This window comes from Papio anubis, chromosome 7 (genome assembly GCF_008728515.1).
Source record: "Papio anubis isolate 15944 chromosome 7, Panubis1.0, whole genome shotgun sequence".
Taxonomy (NCBI): Eukaryota; Metazoa; Chordata; class Mammalia; order Primates; family Cercopithecidae; genus Papio; species Papio anubis.
The window spans coordinates 111,049,149-111,068,710 of record NC_044982.1 but is presented as its reverse complement, the minus strand read 5'-3'; the positions used below and the strand labels follow the sequence as shown (position 1 = coordinate 111,068,710).

Sequence of the window (19,562 nt, the reverse complement as noted above, 5' to 3'; positions counted from 1 at the left end):
AGTGAGCCAAGATCATGCCACTGCACTCCAACCTGGGTGAAACAGTGAGACTCTGTATCAAAAAAAAAAAAAAAAAAGGGTGGGAGACAAGGTCTAACTCTGTTGCCCAGGCTGGAGTGCACTAGCATGGTCATAGCTCACTGCAGTCTCGAACTCCTGGGCATAAGTGATCCTCCCACCTCAGCCTCCTGAGTAGCTAGGACCACAGGCATGGCCACCACATCCAGCTAATTTTTTTTTTTTTGTAGAGATGAGATCTCACTATGTTGCCCAGGCTGGTCTCAAACTCTTGGCCTCAAGTGATCCTCTTGCCTCAGGTCTCCCAAAGCACTGGTATTACAGGTATGAGCTACTGCACCTGGCCAAAGGTCTCATATTTGGAAAGATTAAGCAAACATATTACTAAAAGGCAGGTCAGCCAAAGGAAAGCTGGCTGAAGGGCAACTGAAGAAAACACTCAACAGTGATGGATAGAGACTGAGTGATACAAGGTGGGTCAGTGAAAGCAAGTAACATCAGCTGTCATGTATGTCTTTAACTTAAAATTTGTGTTACAATCTAAGTTAAGTCCTGATCATTTATATTACAGCTACTTTCTCTAGAATGATGATGACCACAGCAATAACAACACTCAATAGTGAAGACCCTATGAGGAGCCAGGCACTGCGTGAGGGAGGGCTTTACGTGGATTACTGCCTGTAACCCTTACAATACCTATGATGAAAATAAGCACTATTTCACAGACAAACACACTGAAGCAGAGACATGAATTCACCTGCCCAAGTCAGAGGTCCTAAGTGGTGATCTGACTCTGAATCCAACCAGGGCTGGCTCCAGAGGTCATGTAAAGCATCACCCCATGCTGTTCCACATCCCCTTCCCTCCTGGTGCTTGCTCCAGTTGTCATTCTGCTTTTCTGTTTGTGCCTCTAAACTAAACCGTGAGGCCCAGGAGTGCAGTGCCTGTGTACCCGTGCAGAATAAAAGAGTAGGCACAAAGCTGGATGCATAGATGAGCTGGAAGGAGAAGCTGTAGGCATGGAGGTATTCATGGAACAGCAAACACAGGAAGAAAGACAAGGATGAAGTAAATGACAACACAAAGGATGGACAACACTGAAATCGCTAATGAAAGCAATGTGGAAGTGCTGGGGCCACAATGCTGAATGGAACAATCCGAAAGTCCATATACTTCACAAATGGAAGCATTATGGAAACATAGAAAAGGATTGGAAGGAAACATAGAAAAAGAATGACTTAAATCACTAGGGTGGCAAAATCCTAGGACCAATGTTTATTCCTGTCTCAGAATACTACAGAAACAAAAAGCGTTAGACTACACCAAAAAAAGTTAGCAAATTCCAAATGGCAGAAATCTTTACAGGCAGCATCCACTGACAATAAAGCATGAAACCTGGTCAAGAACGGCAATAACAAAAAAGATACATAAACATATATTTAAAATTAAAAATATATAAAATATGCTTTAAATAAACATATCTTAAATATATATATTTTTCCACTTAAGACATTTTAAATTTGGAATCAGAAGTAGGAATCAATATTTCTTCTTCAACCATACCCTGTCTAGAGCTGAAGGGCTATGAAGGAACGCACATCAGAACACCCACTTCTGTCAGTGCACTCCCTCTTTCTCCTTGGAGCCTTTCCAGTTCTCCCAGTGCCACTGCAGAGGAGACCTATATGAGGTGTGAACACCTTCTGCATTGCAGAGGGACCCCCAGCACTGGCAATAACAGAGCAGTGTCAGACAGCATGAGGTCATGGACCCAGGCAGGCCTCAATTGTCTCACCCGGAATCCACCTAACAACTACTTTGCCTCTTCATCAACTGTCACTACATCACCTCACGGTTGTGATATTCTGGGGTCACTCACAGGCTTAAGTTGTTAAAAATTGTTAAATTTGTTGAGAAATGTTGGAGGAAAAAAAACTTCATGGCTGATTCAAAACCACCCCACCCATTACGCTGCAGAAAGAAAAGAGGAGGGAATGTCCTGTTCTGATCAGCACTGTATCCCGATCAGCTCCATCAGCTGCCTACAGAAGGAGCTACAGAGTCGCGACAGCCACGAAGCATACTCTTCACACAACCCCGGCTTGCTCCCCCGGAAAACCTGCTCCACACGTCTTCCCCACTGCCGAGTGTCACGCACGCCCTGAAAACCCACCACTATAGTACTATTCTACACACTACAGAAATAGACACACTTGCAAAATAAAACCTTCACCCGTCTGCTGGGTGCCATGGCTCATGCCTGTAATCTCAGGAGGATCACTTGAGTTTGGGAGTTCAAGACCAGCCCGGGCAACACGGCGAAACTCTGTCTCTACTAAAAATATAAAAATTAGCTGGGTGTGGTGATGTACGCCTCTAGTCCCACCCAGCTACTCAGGAGGCTGAGGCCAGAGGATTTCTTGAGCCAGGGAGGTTAAGGCTGCAGTGAGCTGAAATTGCATTACTGCACTCCAGCCTGCAACAGAGCAAAACACTGTCTCAAAAAAAAAATACATAAAAATAAAAATTTCTGCTCTCATTAAGTAATCCCAAAATTTGTATTATTGATGGGTATATATTTAGGGTCATGTATATTCAATGTTGTGTACATTAAAAAACCCAACTTCCATTGGCAACGTTAACCGATACCTCTTATTTAAAAAACAAAAAAACAAAAAACAAAAAAACCCACAAAGGCTATTTTTTTCTTGCAACAGGGTCTCACTTTGTCATCCAGGCTGGAGTGCAGTGGTAGGATCTCAGCTCACTGCAGCCTTGCTCTGCTCTCCAGGGCTCAAGCAATCCTCCCACTTTAGCCTCTTGAGTAGTTGGGACTACAAGTACAAGCCACCATGCCTGGCCTTTTTTTTTTTTTTTTTTTTTTTTTTTTGTAGAGATGGGGTTTCACTATGTTGCCTACACTGGTCTCAAACTCCTGGGCTCAAGCAATGTGCCCACCTCAGTCACCCAAAGTGCTGCTATCACAGGCGTGAGCCATCATGCACCGCCAGCTTTTTTTTTTTTAATAGTAGACATAAGGGTAAAGTATTGAGACCAGAGGTTTTATTGTTGTTTTGGATTTTCTCATTCATAAATCCTCTGGGCCTCACATATCCAATGGGTGTTATCAGTGAGAAGTGGTCACTCTGTGGACCATGTACATATTCCAGCCCTGCTGCCATGATTCCAGTGTTTTTACTTCTGTTTTGGAATTATCTTCAGGGTGCCCAGCATGCCCATCATTCCCTCACTCAATGCATTGGCAGTACCTGAAAGGTACTGCTAGGCATGAAGCAAATGCTCAGTAACAACCTGGGCAGTAACAAACCTCGGCCCTCCAAGGACAAGCTCCATCCGGAGCCAAACACCCTTGAAAACACATTATTTGCAAGATGAGGGTGGCCAGGTAAGGAATGCCTTAGAGCTGAGACTAGTAGTTACAGACATGTTTGGGGTCTGCTGGGGTCAAACGGGCTATACTTGATGCCCCACGTCCTGGGGGCCACGTGTCCACCTAAAACCACTCCAACAAAGTCTCAAGAACTGGTGGCAGCAAGAATGTTATGATCCTCCCTGTGGCTTCCCCTCTGAAACAGGAGGCTTCTCTATGGGCAAGAAGGGAAATGCAGGCTGCCCCCGCCTCTCATAAATGCTGTGTGTTCCTCCTACCACATCAGTTGGTCACCACCCCAGGCATGACTTGGAGGGTCACTTCCGTTCAGGAAATAGCCTCCCACCCTGAGGGCTAGCCCAGAGAGGGACATGGGGAGGAAAGCTGTCCTTCCTACTAAGTGTCAGTACCCTCCCATCTTGGGTGTTGGGGGCACTGACTGTGAACGGGCCCTCTTCCTAGGCCTGCTTGGAAGCTGGAGTCCGCTTCCCCAGCTAATCCTATACTAGGTGTTAGGAACAATGCTCCCAAAGCAGGCATCCACTAGGTCCTGCAGCAAACTTTACAAATTAAGTTTGTGTGTGCTTTCATGTACACAAGAGGGGTAAGAAACAGCCTCTGTATGATACACGGGATAATGAAGTACTAAGGGTGGTATATATAGAAAGGAAGTCTCAGTTGCTTGAAAGCAAGGGAGGGGAAGGATTTGAAACTGTTCCAAATAACAGCAAGAGTTTCCTTTTCCAAGGAAGCTCCACAGATGATTAATGATTATTTGATGGTAAGTCCTGTTACACTTGTGGGGAAAAAAAAAAAAAAAAGGTGTGTAGCTGTCCATCACACCAAATCAGCTCATGGAGGCCAGGCCTCTAGGGTGACATTGGTGGTCTCTCATGCCAATCACCAGAGCCCCTGCCCTGCTCTTACTTTGAGCCTGTCCAGTTCCAGCTGGTCCCTGGCAACAGGCGCGGCTGAAGGGGAGCTGGGCACCACAGTGGGAGGAGGCCCGCTGCCCTCGCCCTCGCTGAGCTTGATGATGACCTCATCCTTGGCTTGGATGGTCTCCATGAGCATCCCCAGCTGCTCGTTGAGCTCGCCCACTTTGCTCTTCAGCGTCCTCACTTCCTGCTGAAGGCTCTCCTTCTCCAGGTTGAACCTCTCCAGCTGGCTGGTAAGGCCCAGAATCTGATCATCCTTTTGGTGCAGAAGCTCGAGCGTGTCTTTTGGGACACCCTCGCAGAGCCGGCTGCTTGTGAAATACTTGTCATACTGGGATGACCGGACTGTCTGCTGGAGCAGTCGAACAAGCTCCTGGGAGCCAAAAGGAGAATGGAGTGAAGGGTAAGGAGGGGAGGAAAAGCAGAAATTATGACAACATTACATAGAGCAATCAACAGAATTTGAGGAAATGTAGAAACTTTACTGGAAACATTTTAATACTGAACTTCCTCTTGAAGGATCTCAAAAATAGAGGAAAAAAATATTTATTCCATAAAGACTGTCTGTAGAGAACAGTAATAGGAAACAGGAAATAATGGACATGTGTACTGTAATTAGCAATGGTGTCCAGTAAATGTTCATGGGTATTAAAAAATCTGTGCTCTAAGAGTCACTGAACTACTGAACAATTAAATGTAATTCGATCTGATTAGCTCAGGAAACTGTTGTTGAATAGGATGCAGAAACTCTTTTTAATGACTGTTAAAGAACTCTGGGCTGAAACTGTGTTCAGGGAGATTCAACCTCAGGGGCAGGACTGGGCGGTGGGTGCAGACAGCAACCTCCTCTGTCCTCCTTTGAGAGATCTTCACTCTCCTTGCAAATGCAAACACCTCTGAACCAATGATTACACACAGCAGCCGTGCCTAGATGATGGCCATGGCAATATGAAACCTCCAGAGGAAAAGCAACTTCTAGGAAATAAAGCTGTTCCCAGACTCAGGGAAACATAAATTGGGCTTTATTCCTCCCATCCTTGGCCTACTGATGTGGGGTAAGACAGAAACCAGAAGAAGTTACCTTCTGACTGCATAGGTCTTTCTTTAACCGTTCCAGCTCTTCCTGCTGGCTCTGGATCTGCAGTTGCATTTCGGAGCCCGGCTTCCTGATGCTGATGCTGCCACTGCCTGATGTGCCTTCACTTGAAGGGTCACCACTGCTGTGACGATTTTTGTACGACCCAATTATGTCTTTCAAAGGGCGCTTTCCTTTGTAGGGGTTACGTCCAAAATCAAAGGGGAATCCTGAGCCAGTTACTCCTACATAAAAATAAAACTTGTATTTTATTTTTATTATTATTATTATTATTATTATTTTGAGACGGAGCCTCGTTCTGTTGCCCAGGCTAGAGTGCAGTGGCGCAATGTTGGCTCACCGTAAGCTCCGCCTCCCGGGTTCACACCATTCTCCTGCCTCAGCCTGCACAGTAGCTGGGACTACAGGTGCCCGCCACCACGCCTGCATAATTTTTTGCATTTTCAGTAGAGATGGGGTTTCACTGTGTTAGCCAGGATGGTCTCGATCTCCTGACCTCGGATCTACCCGCCTTGGCCTCCCAAAGTGATGGAATTACAGGCGTGAGCCACCACGCCTGGCCAAAACTTGTATTTTAAACGCAAGCCACATCTTCCTTTTGGAAACTATAACAAAATAAAGCATCCTCACAAATCATCCTCCAGGGAGTCCGGCATTCACCACCTTGAGAACTACAGGAGATTGACGACTCTGCCCCACTGCATTCTAGATAGTAACCAACATGCTTCAACCAGACATGATTGATTTCCCCCCATTGGATCCTTCCTTGGAAGACTCTATCACAGGATCATTTTTCATGGAAAACTAAGACATATTAAGCATCCTATTTTTGCTAATTTGTCCTTAGCAAAAAACCAAGAACACTCAAATGTATGTTGTTTTTTTTAAACGTATAAACATCGTTATGCTTTGAATGTGTCCCCCAAAGTTTATGTGTTAGAAATTTAATCCTCAATGTAACAGTATTGGGAAGTGGGGCCTAATAACAGGTGATTAGGTCATGAGGACTCTGCCCCTGTGAATGGATTAATGTTGTTATCACCAGGGTAGGTTAGTTATCACCAGAGCAGATCTGTAATAAAAACAAGTTTGGTACCCTGGCTCTCCCTCACTCTTGCCCTCTCTTGCTCTCTTTCTCTCTTGCCTTCCGCCAAGGGACTACACAGAACAAAGGCCCTCCCCAGATGCCAGTGCCATGCTTTTGGACTTCTAGTCCCAGAACCATGAGCCAAATAAATTTCTGTTCATTATAAATTACCTAGTCTATGGAATTGTTATAACAATATAAAACAAACTAAGACATGCATGTTTTAAAGCATGACTATATTCCCCTTCTTAAAAAATGGGTATTTGGGGTCGGGCATGGTGGCTCACATCTGTAATCCCAGCATTTTCGGAGGCCAAGGTGGGCAGATCATCTGAGGTTGGGCATTGGAGACCAGCCTGACCAACATGGAGAAACCTTGTCTCTACTAAAAATACAAAATTAGCTGGGCGTGGTGGTGCATGCCTGTAATCCCAATTACTCAGGAGGCTGAGGCAGGAGAATCACTTGAATCCGGGAGGCGGAGGTTGCAATGAGCCGAGATCAAGCCATTGCACTCTAGCCTGGGCAACAAGAGCGAATCTCTGTCTCAAAAAACAAAACAAACAAACAAAAACAAAAACGAGTATTCAGAAATACTGTCAGGCCAGGCACAGGGACATGTACCGGTGGTCCCAGCTATTGGAGGCTGAGGCAGGAGGGCAGCTTAGGCCCAGGAGTTCAAGGCCAGCCTGGCCAACACAGAGACTCCATCACTAAAAAAGAAAAAAAAATACTATGGGATCTAAATAAATGTCAGTGTAGACAGATTCAAATATATATATTCAAATTACAAAGAGGAGACACAAGGGAGTATATATTATGTAAGTGTGATTTATATAAAGTTAGAAAACAGGCAGAACCAACCCACACTGTTAGGAATCAGCACAGCGGTTCCCTGGGGCAGAGTAGTGACTGGAAAGGGCACGGGGATGGCAGCTGGCTCCTGGGGTGCTGGCATAGTTGTCTTTCTTAAAGTGAGTGCTGGTTACATGGATGTATTCACTTTGTGACAACTCACTGAGCTATATATTTCTGATTTGGGGACTTTCCTGTATGTTATACATCAATAAAAAGTTTACTTAAAGATTGGGGAAAATAAAGGAAGGGTAGTTCACTTTCTGTGAATAACATGGACAAGTTGGAGGGCTGATTCTTGGAGCTGTTTCAGGAAATACCCATGAAGAGTGTAAGATCAAAGTCTAGTGACATCTTTGTCTCTCCCTGTCTATCACGTAAACTCCCCTCAAAGGGGATGAAGGGCTGGGCAGAGGGCTAAGAAGGCTGTCATCCGTCAAGAAAACACTCTCCATGGTGCAGGGAGTTTCTCCTCCTGTCCCGACTCACTAAGTGCTCCCGATTTCTCCTCCCCAGTCCTGCTCACATTCATCCTTCCATTTCACCCTTAGTCTCTACTGGAAGTCACAGCCAACAGTACTTATTTTCAATAACCTAAATCCCCAGTTTTAATCTCTTTTCCTCCAGGTAGCATTATCAGCTCATACTGAGCCCCTCTCCTTGGCACTCCCACTGGCCTTGCCATGCATTAGGTAATTCAGCACATTCAGTGTGGCCATATTCTACACCATGTCATACTGGACCAGTGGGTTCTACACCAGGATCCTATGGAGCACAGGTAAGCTCCCTCTCACAGCAAATCATGACAGTCCTTTTCTAGGAGATGGAAAAAATATTTCCTTTCCTAAGTGCTTACTCTCCCAATAAAGGTTTCCTCAAATCCTGCACCCTATTCCTGCTGCCCCATGCTAGAATCAGGCATAAGGTGGAATTTCAAAATTATTTATTCTTATTTTATGTTTAAAACATCAATATTCTCTTAATGAATTAACAAATCTAGGACTGTGGCCGGGCACAGTGGCTCACGCCTGTAATCCTAGTACTTTGGGAGACCAAGGTGGACAAATCACCTGAGGTCAGGAGTTCAAGGACAGCCTGGCCAACATGATGAAACACCATCTCTACTGAAAATACAAAAATTAGCCAGGCATTGTGGTGGGGGCCTGTAATCCCAGTTACTCAGGAGGCTGAGGCAGAATCTGTTGAACCTGGGAGGCAGAGGTTGCAATGAGCCAGGATCACACCACTGCGCTCCACCCTGTGTGACAGAGTGAGACTCTGTCTCAATAAATTAAATAAATGCATAAATAAATCTAGGATTGTAAATGGTTGTTAAAAGCATCAGGCAAAAGGCTGACAGAGAATTTTATGAATGGATCAGGATGACAACGCTAAACTTTGATCAATCTTAACATCAAAAGAGAGAAACAGATGATGTGGCTTCAGATGTGATGCGACAGGAAGCACGCAGCATCTCCCCACCAAAACATTCCTGTCGAATCAGAAGTCAACCCTGAATCTGGGCAGGCCTCCGGCCCTAACTACCAGTATACAGGAATTACATGGGACAGGAGCACGTTAAATGACCCCACAGAAATACAATCAGCAAACCCAGACGTGGGAGACTTCTCAGCACAAAGACCTGGTTTCTTCAACGAATGTGGCAAGGGAAGGGGAAGGAAAAAAAACCCCAGGGAGCTGTTTAGACTAAAAGAGACCTAAGAAGACATCAATTAAATACAACGTGTGGGTCTTGTTTGAATCCTTATTTGAACAAACCGGCTGTAAACAGACACTTAAGGAACAATTAAGAAATTAAATAATATTAAGGATTTATTGTAACTGTAAATATAATAAAGAAGTTGGGGTGGCCGGGCGCGGTGGCTCAAGCCTGTAATCCTAGCACTTTGGGAGGTGGAGACGGGCGGATCACGAGGTCAGGAGATCAAGACCTGGCTAACACGGTGAAACCCCATCTCTACTAAAAAATACAAAAAAAAACTACCCGGGCGAGGTGGCGGGCGCCTGTAGTCCCAGCTACTTGGGAGGCTGAGGCAGGAGGCATAAACCTGGGAGGCGGAGCTTGCAGTGAGCTGAAATCCGACCACCGCACTCCAGCCTGGGGGGCAGAGCGAGACTCTATCTCAAAAAAAAAAAAAAAAAAAAAGGTTGTGGTTGTAATTTTTTTTTTGAGACGGAGTCTCGGTCTGTCTCCCAGGCTGGAGTGCAGTGGTGCGACCTCGGCTCACTTCAAGCTCTGCTTCCCGGGTTCACGCCATTCTCCTGCCTCAGCCTCCCGAACAGCTGGGACTACAGGCGTCCGCCACCACGCCCGGCTAATTTTTTGTATTTTTAGTAGAGACAGGGTTTCACGGTGTCAGCCAGGATGGTCTCGATATCCTAACCTCGTGATCCGCCCACCTCAGCCTCCCAAAGTGCTGGGATTATAGGGAGCCACCATGCCTGGCCAGTTATAATTTTTTTAAAAGAGTCATTATCTCTTAGAGATACATACTAAAGCATTTGCAGATGCAATGGATTAATGCCTACAATAATAATCCAGCTGACAGTGGGTGCAGGGAGGAGCAAGAGCTTAGAGACAGAGAAGGAAGAAGAGAGACCATAGTTCACGTTGTAGAAGCTGGATGATGGGTACACCAGAATTCATGAGATTATATTCTCTTATTTTGTGTACATTTCAAATGTCTATAAAGTTTTTTAAAATCAATATTTCCATAAAGAGGATCATGACTTCCAAGTGTGCTATCTCCCCCAAAAAGTTGAGCCATTGGACTAGACAGTCATTTATTTCTTATAACATTTATTAAATAACTTTTTAAGCCTTTATGTTTTAAGTCCAACAAAGAGAATGCAAGCCCCCATTGGTCTTGGTCCTTATGCTTCTCAAAATACCTGCTAATAAAGTGTCTCCCACATCACTGGTGGTTAACAGATAGCAGTACAGAGAATGACAGACAACAGGAAGTATGCTGATACCTTTGTTTCCTTCAGGGGTAAGCTTCTTCTTTTCTTCCTGTACTACGGACTCCTCTAGGTCCTTAGGGGTTGGGTCTAAAAGTTCCCACTCTTCATTGGTATAAAACACAGTCCTCCGACCATCATTATGTCCTCTCCCAGGACGGAAAGAAGACATCGAATTTCTATTGGGAAAAACAATGTGTGTTATTAACAAAAACAAAAGTAAAACAAAATGTAACCGCACATATATAGGATTGGCAGAAATTAAGATATCTGATGATATCAAATGTTGGTGAGGATAGAAAAATGGGGATTCCCTTTTTTTTTTTTTTTTTTTTGAGATGGAGTCTCCCTCTGTCACCCAGGCTGGAGTACAGTGGTATAGTCTTGGCTCACTGCAACCTCTGCCTCCCTGAGTAGCTGGGATTACAGGCATGCACCACCACGCCCAGCTAATTTTTTTTTTGTTTGTTTAGTAGAGACAAGGTTTCACCATATTGGCCAGGCTGGTCTTGAACTCTTGAATTCAGGTGATCTGCCCACCTCCCAAAGTGCTGGGATTACAGGCATGAGCCACCTCACCCAACCGAAATGGGGATTCTCATACACTGCTGGTGGGATTATAAATTGATACTATTACCACGCAGAAGAACTCAACAAGGTACTGTTAAGTTGAAGAGGTGCCTACCCCTAACATCCAGTATTTGCTAAAAGAAATTCTTACATATGTGCACAAGGAGACACAAACAAAAACATTCACTGCAGCACTGTTCATATTACAAAAATAATAAAAAGGTACAACAACCTAAACATTCATGAACAGGAGAATAAACTGTGGCATATTCATATAGTCAAGTACTACAGCACTTAAAATTAATTCATTCATCCAGCAATTATTGTTTGAGCCTACAACATGCCAGGCACTATTCTAGATGCTTGGAATATCCCAGTGAACAAAACATAGCAAGATTCTTATTCTTGGGGAATGTACATTTCAGCCAAAGCTATATGTATCATAGGGATAAACATTTTTTAAACACTGAATGAAAAAGAAAATGGAAGAATTATAGGTATAGCATGATACTGTTTTATATCTTCAGATTATACTATTAATAGAGACTACTTATGGATACATATATATGTAGTAAAAACTATTTTTTAAAATCCACACACAAATTACAATTATCAAATACAGAATATTGGCAACCTCTGTAAAGGTAAAGAACGGGATCAAGAAGAGAGCATTTAGCCCGGTGCCGTGGCTAATGCCTGTAATCCCATTACTTTGGGAGACCAAGGCGGGCATATCACCTGAGGTCAGGAGTTCAAGACCAGCCTGGCCAACATGGCGAAACTCTGTCTCTACTAAAAATGCAAAAATTAGCTGGGTGTGGTGGCGCACACCTGTAGTCCCGGCTACTCAGGAGGCTGAGGCACAAGAATCACTTGAACCTGGGAGGCGAAGGTTATAGTGAGCTGAGATTGCACCACTGTACTCCAGTCTGGGCAATAGAGCAAGATTCTGTCTCCAAAAAAAAAAAAAAAAAAGAGAGAGAGGATCTTAGTAATGTTCTGTTTTTAAAAATGCAGTAGAAATATGACAAAACTCTAAAAATGAGTCATGGCTATCTGAGTAATCAATATACTTGCCTGTGTGCTAAAAATATTTCATTAAAAGTTTTAAAAAGTAGGTTGAGATTTCTGCTTCCAGTGAAGATGGAATAACAAGGACTAGATTTACCCTCCCTGGTGAAAACTAAAGAACTGAAAAAAAAAAATTAAAAATATAGGAAACCATGGTTTTCAGACACTGGCCATCAGGCAGCACAGGACAGTGATCCTGAGAGAGGGAAAGCCAATGAGGTAAGCTCACCTTACTGCCTGGAGACAGTTTCCAGGCCAGGGTGCAGGCAGGGGACACCCAGGAGGAGCCCAGCATCTCTCTGAGCTGAGAAGGTAAGAGTGGAGACTCTCAAGGCAGTTGCAGCTCATAGAGCAGAGTACTAGAGAGAAGACAGCTGCACAGAGGGAGTGTCGCAGAGATCTTAGATGGTCCCCCAAGTCTTCAACTGAGTACTGATTGCGGCTTCGATGTAAGAAAGCTATCTGAGGACAGGGAGAGAACCAGCTGAGAGAAGCAAAGGAAACCATCCTTGGGGCTCATACAGGAAAACCTCATAATTCACAGGGCATCAGAAAGAGTACTGAGAAAGGCTACCAATGGTATTCCTAAAGCCTGTGCCCATCCTACCAAGCAAAGCTTAAAAGCAAACTTCAAAAGGATCAAACTATTTCAGAGTCATTTAATACATCCAAGAACAAAGCTCAAGAATATCTGGAGCACTACAAAAAAAATCCAGCACACAGAAAGGTAAAATTCACAATATCTGGTATCTAATTTTAAAAATGACCAGGCATGCATGAAGTGGGAAGTACAAGTCATAATGAGGAAAAAAATCAATCAACAGAAACAGACCAGAAACTACAAATGATAAAATTAGCAGACAGGGACTTTAAAAGTTATAACTGTATTCTTTATGTTCTAGAAGCTAGAAAAAAAGAATAAACATCTTAGAGACATAGAAAATTAAAACAAAAAAAAGATTTAAATCAAATTTCCAAAAATAAAACTACAATGCCTACAATGAAAAACATGCCAAATGGGAACAAGAGTAGACTAGGCATTGTGGAAGGAAAGACTAGAAAATTTGATGACCCTGCAATAGGAATGACCTAAAATGAAACAGAAATACGACCTAAAATGAAACAGAAAAATGACAAACGAAACAAAGAAGGATAGATGGACCAATGAGCTGGTCACTGAAGGAGACGAGAAGGGGAGGAGATGGAATAAAAGTATGTGAAGAAATAATGACCAAAATTTTTTCTAAATCCGATGTAAACTATCAATCCACAGATAGAAGCAGCTCAATAAACTTCAAGCACAAAAATCATGAAGAAAACTGTATCAAGGCATATCATAATCAAATTGCCTAATACAAATAATGTTTAAAGTTTTAAGTATAACCCTAATTTGCAAAAGAAATAAAGGAACAGTCAAATTTTTATAGTTAAACTGTCAAAAGGTAAGAGGCATGTGTTCATTAGACATCTTAATTCATTTGAGCAGTTGGTAAGTGGAGTGGTGAGGAAAGGACATGCTCCCATGAACCACCTTACTTATATGCACACACACATAAATGCTTATATTCTCTTACTTAATAGATCCATACTTATCCCTAAAGCAATAAAAGGAATGAAATATGAAACCACCAAACAATATAGGTAAGTCTCCAAAACATTATATTAAGTGAAAGAAGAAACACAGGAGACTACACGGAGTATGATTCCATTTATATAAAAATTTTTAAAAGTCAAAGCTATAGTGACAGAAAGCTGATCAGAGGTTGCCCAGGGCTGGGTATTAAGGGAAGGGATCAACTGCAAAGGACCGTGAAGGAATTTTTAAAGGTGTAGAGATGTTCTATTTTTCTTTATCATGGAGGTATTTACATTGCTGTGTATAATTTCTTAAATTCATCAGCCTATTCACCTAAAATAGTTATTGGAGGTAAATTATAACTCAACAAAGTTATTAAAATAAACATGCAAATAAATAAGGAAGAGGAAGAAATGTATCATTTGCTGTTTTCTGAGGTGGATTAAGGGCAAGGGGGGGGAAAGACAGCTTTATCTCTAGTTTGAATCAGACAGATGATATTCTCATTCAAACAGTCATTTCTCAATGTGTTTTTTAAAGAATATCTTTTTTCCTTTTACTTGTATTTTAAACATTCAGAAGAATACAGAGAAATTATATAGCACACTTACATTCTCATCATGTTATCACAGCTTATGGATGCATGGCCTTTGGGAACTGCTTTAACAAAGAGTCATCAGGAACCACCAATTATGCCTGTTTAGAACTGACACTCCCTTTCTCATAGTTTACTTACTTAGGACCAAGAGGGAGCTGGTAAACAACATACAGCATCTTGCACATGCTATTTATTTCCTGTCTCTTCTAGAGCCTGGCATTGTGCCACACATCTTCACAGACAACTGCATAGAAGGATTCTAGTCAATTCCCCATGGTAACCCAATGAGCAAGATACTGTATAAAGTCTGATTTTATAAAAATTATAAAATTGTAGAGAAAACCATTTCTAAATAGCTGCTCAAAAAGAAAACTCTCACAAATGCTGGCTATACTTCTGTTCATTTTTTTGACATGACTGGTTCATCACTTCACAGAGCACTGGCACCGCTGGACCCACTGCACCATGACGTTTCAGTGGCCCTGCCTATGGCAAGGATCCCACGGGAGCCTTCTCTCAGGTGGCATGTGATTACCACCACTGTCAATTTTAGGAGTTAAATTCTCCTTGCCATTTGCCCTAGCCGTCAAACTGTGCTCCTCAGCTCTGGTGCCTAAAGGGTGAATGCAGGAAAGAGAAATAAGAGCAGGAACACCCCCACAGGGCCTGGGGAGAGAGAACAGTAATTTCAATGACTTAGAACTGCCACACACCCTCCTTCCTCCCACAGCGGTTTTGGGTTTCCAGCCTGTCGCAAGCCTGAGTTGTACACTGCTGTGCTCTCACCTGCAGCTGAGGAACAGCCTTGCTGGAGGCGTGGTGCTACTTGTCAAGTCCTCGGTAACAGAGAAATGGAATCAGGCTCAAAGTGAAAGCCTCTTGAAGCTGAAACAATATACAGCCAATTCCTGTTTTTGCTCTTATACGGGGAAACCCAATTCTGGGACTGTGCAACAAGGGGGTCATTACAGTGCAGACTTCTCAGACACACTCACCCTATCCGCTCTGGCCTGCAGAGGCCTCAGGGGCAACCACGTGTTCTGCCTGTGCACGCCATGTGGAGTTCACAGCTGGTTTAAATGGAGGGTTTTTAACTGCTGTTAGAGGCTGTTCTATGGCAGTATTTGCTGTTTAAAGACCCCAGTCTCATTTGACAGATCTTTGAGAGGCCTTCTGTGTTCCCCCAGGCATCGTGCCAGGTACCCACCTATAAACACTCAGCTGCTCTGATCTGAAATAGAAAGTGAGGCACCACCAAGCAGCAAAACAGCACCTTGTTAGGGGCAGTGGTCAGCCTGAGCTTTTTAAAACAAACGCCAGCAATCTGTATCATTGTTAAGAAAACCTCTTTCCAGGTGGAAGTCTGCACAGTTTAAAATGTCTAACTAAAACAGTAATAACTTGTTCCACATTCGTTTGAATTCTGATAACCAGCTAGAATTTACAAGTTGACAGAATTATTGGGAAATGTTCCATCAAATTTCTTCCCAGTTAACCCCTCCACAAACCACCTGCATAGCCAGGTTTCAGGCCACACCACAACCTCTTCAGCAGGGGGACAACACTGCCGAGGCAGAGGTTTGCACTTGCCAAGACTTTGTGCACAGGAGGGAGGCAGGCTACCACTCCCTTTATGCACAGGAGGGAGGCAGGCTTCCAGCTCCCTCCCTCCCTCCAGACTACAGGCCCTGTTAAGGGAAACGAAGGTGGGGGACGCAGGGAGGAGGTCAACGAAGGTGGGGGGCGCAGGGAGGAGGTCGTGTAGAGAGGTTTCCTCTGACTGGCAACAGCCCTCTCAACAAAGCTGACTCAGTATTTCCTCCTCTACAAATTAATTCCTCAAATATGTTCTCACAAGGGCACAGAGACATATGTACAAGAATATCAGAACAATGCTATTTGAAATGACAGAAAAGTAGAAACAAGCAGATGTCCATGGCTAGAAAACGGCTTAAATAAATTAAGGCACATTCCTATAACTGAATTCTGTCAGAACAAGAGCTCTAGTAAGGGTAATAAGTTTGGACATTCCAGTAAGTGCCTATATAATGTGTCAGCTCAAAGGGGCATGGTAGGTAGCCCTACACTGCCTACCACTGCTGACCCCTCCTGACCCACCTGCTGGTGAGAGCACAGCTCTGGTGCAAGTGGGCCTCATGACATGGTAAATACAGAAAAGCCATGTCTGAGGGAAGACTGAGCATTCTAAGTCACTGAGGTAGCTATGCACTGACATAGTGGATACTATACGATCCCTCTGTGTAAGTCACATACACACAGAGCAAAATTCAGGGTGCAGACATAAGTACCTTCAGTTCTAGTGGTGACTTCTGAACTTTTAAGTCCTTTTAAGTCCTGAGAAGTGGACTTAAAAGGACTTTCACTTTTAACTGTGTACCCCTCAGCAATGACTGATTTTTCTTTTTATACGCATGCATGCTTATTGCAATGGTACAAACACACAAGTAAGAAGGCAGGCCAAATGGGGAAGCTGTCAGGTGGCAGGCCTGCAAGTCAGGTCACTTGCTATGGTTTGAATGTCTCCTCCAAAATTCATGTTGAAATCTAATTGTCATTGTGATGGTATTAAGAGGTAGGACCATTAAGAGGTGATTAGGCCATGGAGGCTCAGTCTTCACAAATGGATCAACACCGTTATCTGGGGAGTGAGCCTAGATTCAACTACAGAAGAGGAGACGGCAATGTGGTCAGGGAAGCAGAGATTTAGACCAAGGCAGCCATAGGCCAAGGAACGCCAGCAGCCATCAGAAGCTGCAAGAGGCCAGGAACTAACTCTGCCCTGGAGCCTCTGAAGAAAGCAGTCCTGCCAACACCTTAACTCAGGCCTAGTGAAGCTGATTTTGAATTTCTGGCCTCCCAAACGATCAAAGAATAAATATGTGTTGTTTTAAGCCACCAATTTTATGGTCACTTGTTATAGTAGCCAGAGTAAATTAATGCAATTACTGTACAATAAGCTATCACCCTTCAAACCAAGGACTTTGATAGGTTGCTTTCTGTTGTGGTCCAGGCTTCAGCTGACATTCAAGTTTGGAGCATTAATGTCCAGAGTCAGAACATATTTACTTCTGATATGATGTCTTTTTGTCCTGAGGACCTGGAAAGGTGTCATCAGAAAGAACCTTTCCAAAATACTCTAGACATTTACCTGGACAGATGAGTACATCACCCTTCCAATTCTAAGACATCAGAGCAAACACCTAATAAACATGCACAGCCTCAAAGAAACCAAACATCTAAGAAACAATATTCTTACTGTAGAATGTACAGACAGGTATAGTTCCACAGGTTCCCTACTGTCCAAAGGGTGGACACCCCTACTCCTTCACCCTGGGAGTCCCTGGCCTCCTCAGCCCTTCTTCTGTCCTCACCCCCTTAGCACCCCTACCCACCTGGCACCAGAACCCATGCCACTTGTGAGACACACCCTGTTCTGACTTCCTTGCCTCTGCATGGGTGTCCTTGCACTTGCATTTCCCTTTGGACAGTCCCTTTCCATCTCTCAAGCCCTTTAAGCCAAAACTCATCTTCACAGCAAAACCATCACCAGCCTCTCCCACAACCCACACTGCAAAGAATACGCACTTCTTCCTGATGCACTCAGGTAGGCTGTGACATGCTGGGTTCAGCCTTGAACTGCACCCTACAGCCCCTGTGGCAGAGGACTCACAGGCTCGCTCCCCCGGGAGCGTGTGAATGGATCAAGACAAAGAGGACTGTTGGGACACAACTGCTAAGCACAACTTCATGCTCCTGGGAGTTATCAGAGAAGACCAGGTGCCACTGCGCCACTGCAGAAACACACACACCCCAGCCAACTTCCCACAACTGCTAAAACTCCATGGGCCCAAGAGCAAGTCGCCTTCCTTCCTGTTTCCTTCTCCAGAAGGCCTGGCTTTAAAAATGTCTGTGTGAGGCAGCAGCATGGTGACTACATGCCTTGTCTTTCTCGGTAGACATAGCTGTGCCTTCCAGTGAGGAAAATCACAAGTACCACATTACAGCTCCGGGACAGGAACAACTTCCCCTAATTCACCAAACATCTGGGTGCCTGCTTTGGGCTGCGCTGGGCCCTCTGCTGAGAACTGGGGCTAAAGAGAGGAGTCACTGTCACGACTTTACAGTCCTAGACACTAAAACCGTAATATATTCTTGGGAACTCCCGCCATGCTCACAAATAACTCTTTCTACCAGGCCTGAGGGAGCCAAGAGAGAAGCAAAAACAAAGGATCAGAGCAGGGCCAACTACAGAGCCCGCAGAAGACCTATGGGAGGCAGGCCTGGAAGGATGAGCACACCTTCCCGGCCAGCTCAGCCCTCATACCTGCACTAAGAAAGGCACCTGACTGAAGGAAGTGGAGACTCACTTCACCCACTGGTTCAAAAGAGTCAGGTTAACAACAGTGGCAGCAATGCCAGCAGGCCTGGGTTGTGTAGCCACCATTTACTGAGCACTTACAATGACACTGTGCTAAGCAGTTCTTATTTATAACCTTAACACTCCCACCCATCCAGTAGAGGAGAGGCTTACTACTTCTCACACACACACACGCGCACACACACGTGTGTGCACGCAATTTACTAATGGCGAAAATAAAGCTCAGAGAAGTTAAGTCACTAGCTCAACATCACACACCCAATAAGTAGCAGGACTGGGATTCCAAAACCTGGGCTGACAGAAATATCTACAATGTGACCCCACTCTTGAACAGAACTAGAGCTGGACCCCAGGAGCCAGAGGTCCACATCAGGCCCTGCCTAGCACCCAAAGATGGGCACACAGTCCAGGCCGCAAAGCCACAGAACTTTGCTCACTGCTGTCAGCACTGCTGCAGCCTAAGCACACCTCCTACATACACTGAAAATACATGCTCAACCACTACACAGGCTCCCGATGCACGCTCACACGTGTGCTCAGGCATGCGCTTTCTCACATGTGCTGTGCATTCCTACCCCGAGCATGCACATACACACATGGACTGGCCAGAATTTCAGCAGAGACCTAGTGCCTTCACCTGGTGTGATTTGGACTATTGATAAGTTAAATGAAAAATGTGGTTAAAGCAGGAATCCATATAAAAGGAACTTAAAACACACACAAGCACCTGTAAAGGTGTATGTAAATGTGCACTCATCTGCCAGTCTACTGATACACGCCAGCCAAAGCCTCTTCTTGGAATCTGGGGATACTGGGCGTGGTGACACACGCCTGAAGTTCTAGCTACTTGCGGGGGCTGAGGTGTGAGGATCACTTGAGCCCAGAAGTTCAAGAGTTCAGTAAGCCAAGATTGTGCCACTACACTCCAGCCTGGGTGACAAAGTAGAGACCCTGTTTCAAAAAATGAAAAAAGAAAAGAAA

General features: G+C 44.3%; 1 protein-coding gene across 2 annotated transcripts in view; it reads right to left on the bottom strand.

Annotated features, from left to right (window-relative positions):
* The window catches only part of TBC1D2B (TBC1 domain family member 2B), an 82,025-nt gene that overhangs the window by 24,124 nt on the left and 38,339 nt on the right, over positions 1–19,562 (bottom strand). Inside the window, exons 1-4 of one of the 2 annotated variants that reach the window (XM_009210702.4) lie at positions 12,238–12,469; positions 10,383–10,546; positions 5,429–5,667; positions 4,337–4,720 (exon numbers count right to left, since the gene is read on the bottom strand). In XM_009210702.4, the coding sequence (XP_009208966.2) occupies positions 4,337–4,720; positions 5,429–5,667; positions 10,383–10,546; positions 12,238–12,356 (906 nt within the window). In that variant the 5' untranslated portion in view covers positions 12,357–12,469. Of the gene's footprint in view, positions 1–4,336; positions 4,721–5,428; positions 5,668–10,382; positions 10,547–12,237; positions 12,470–19,562 lie in introns of those variants that run through there. The other variant, XM_009210701.4, reaches the window with a different exon arrangement.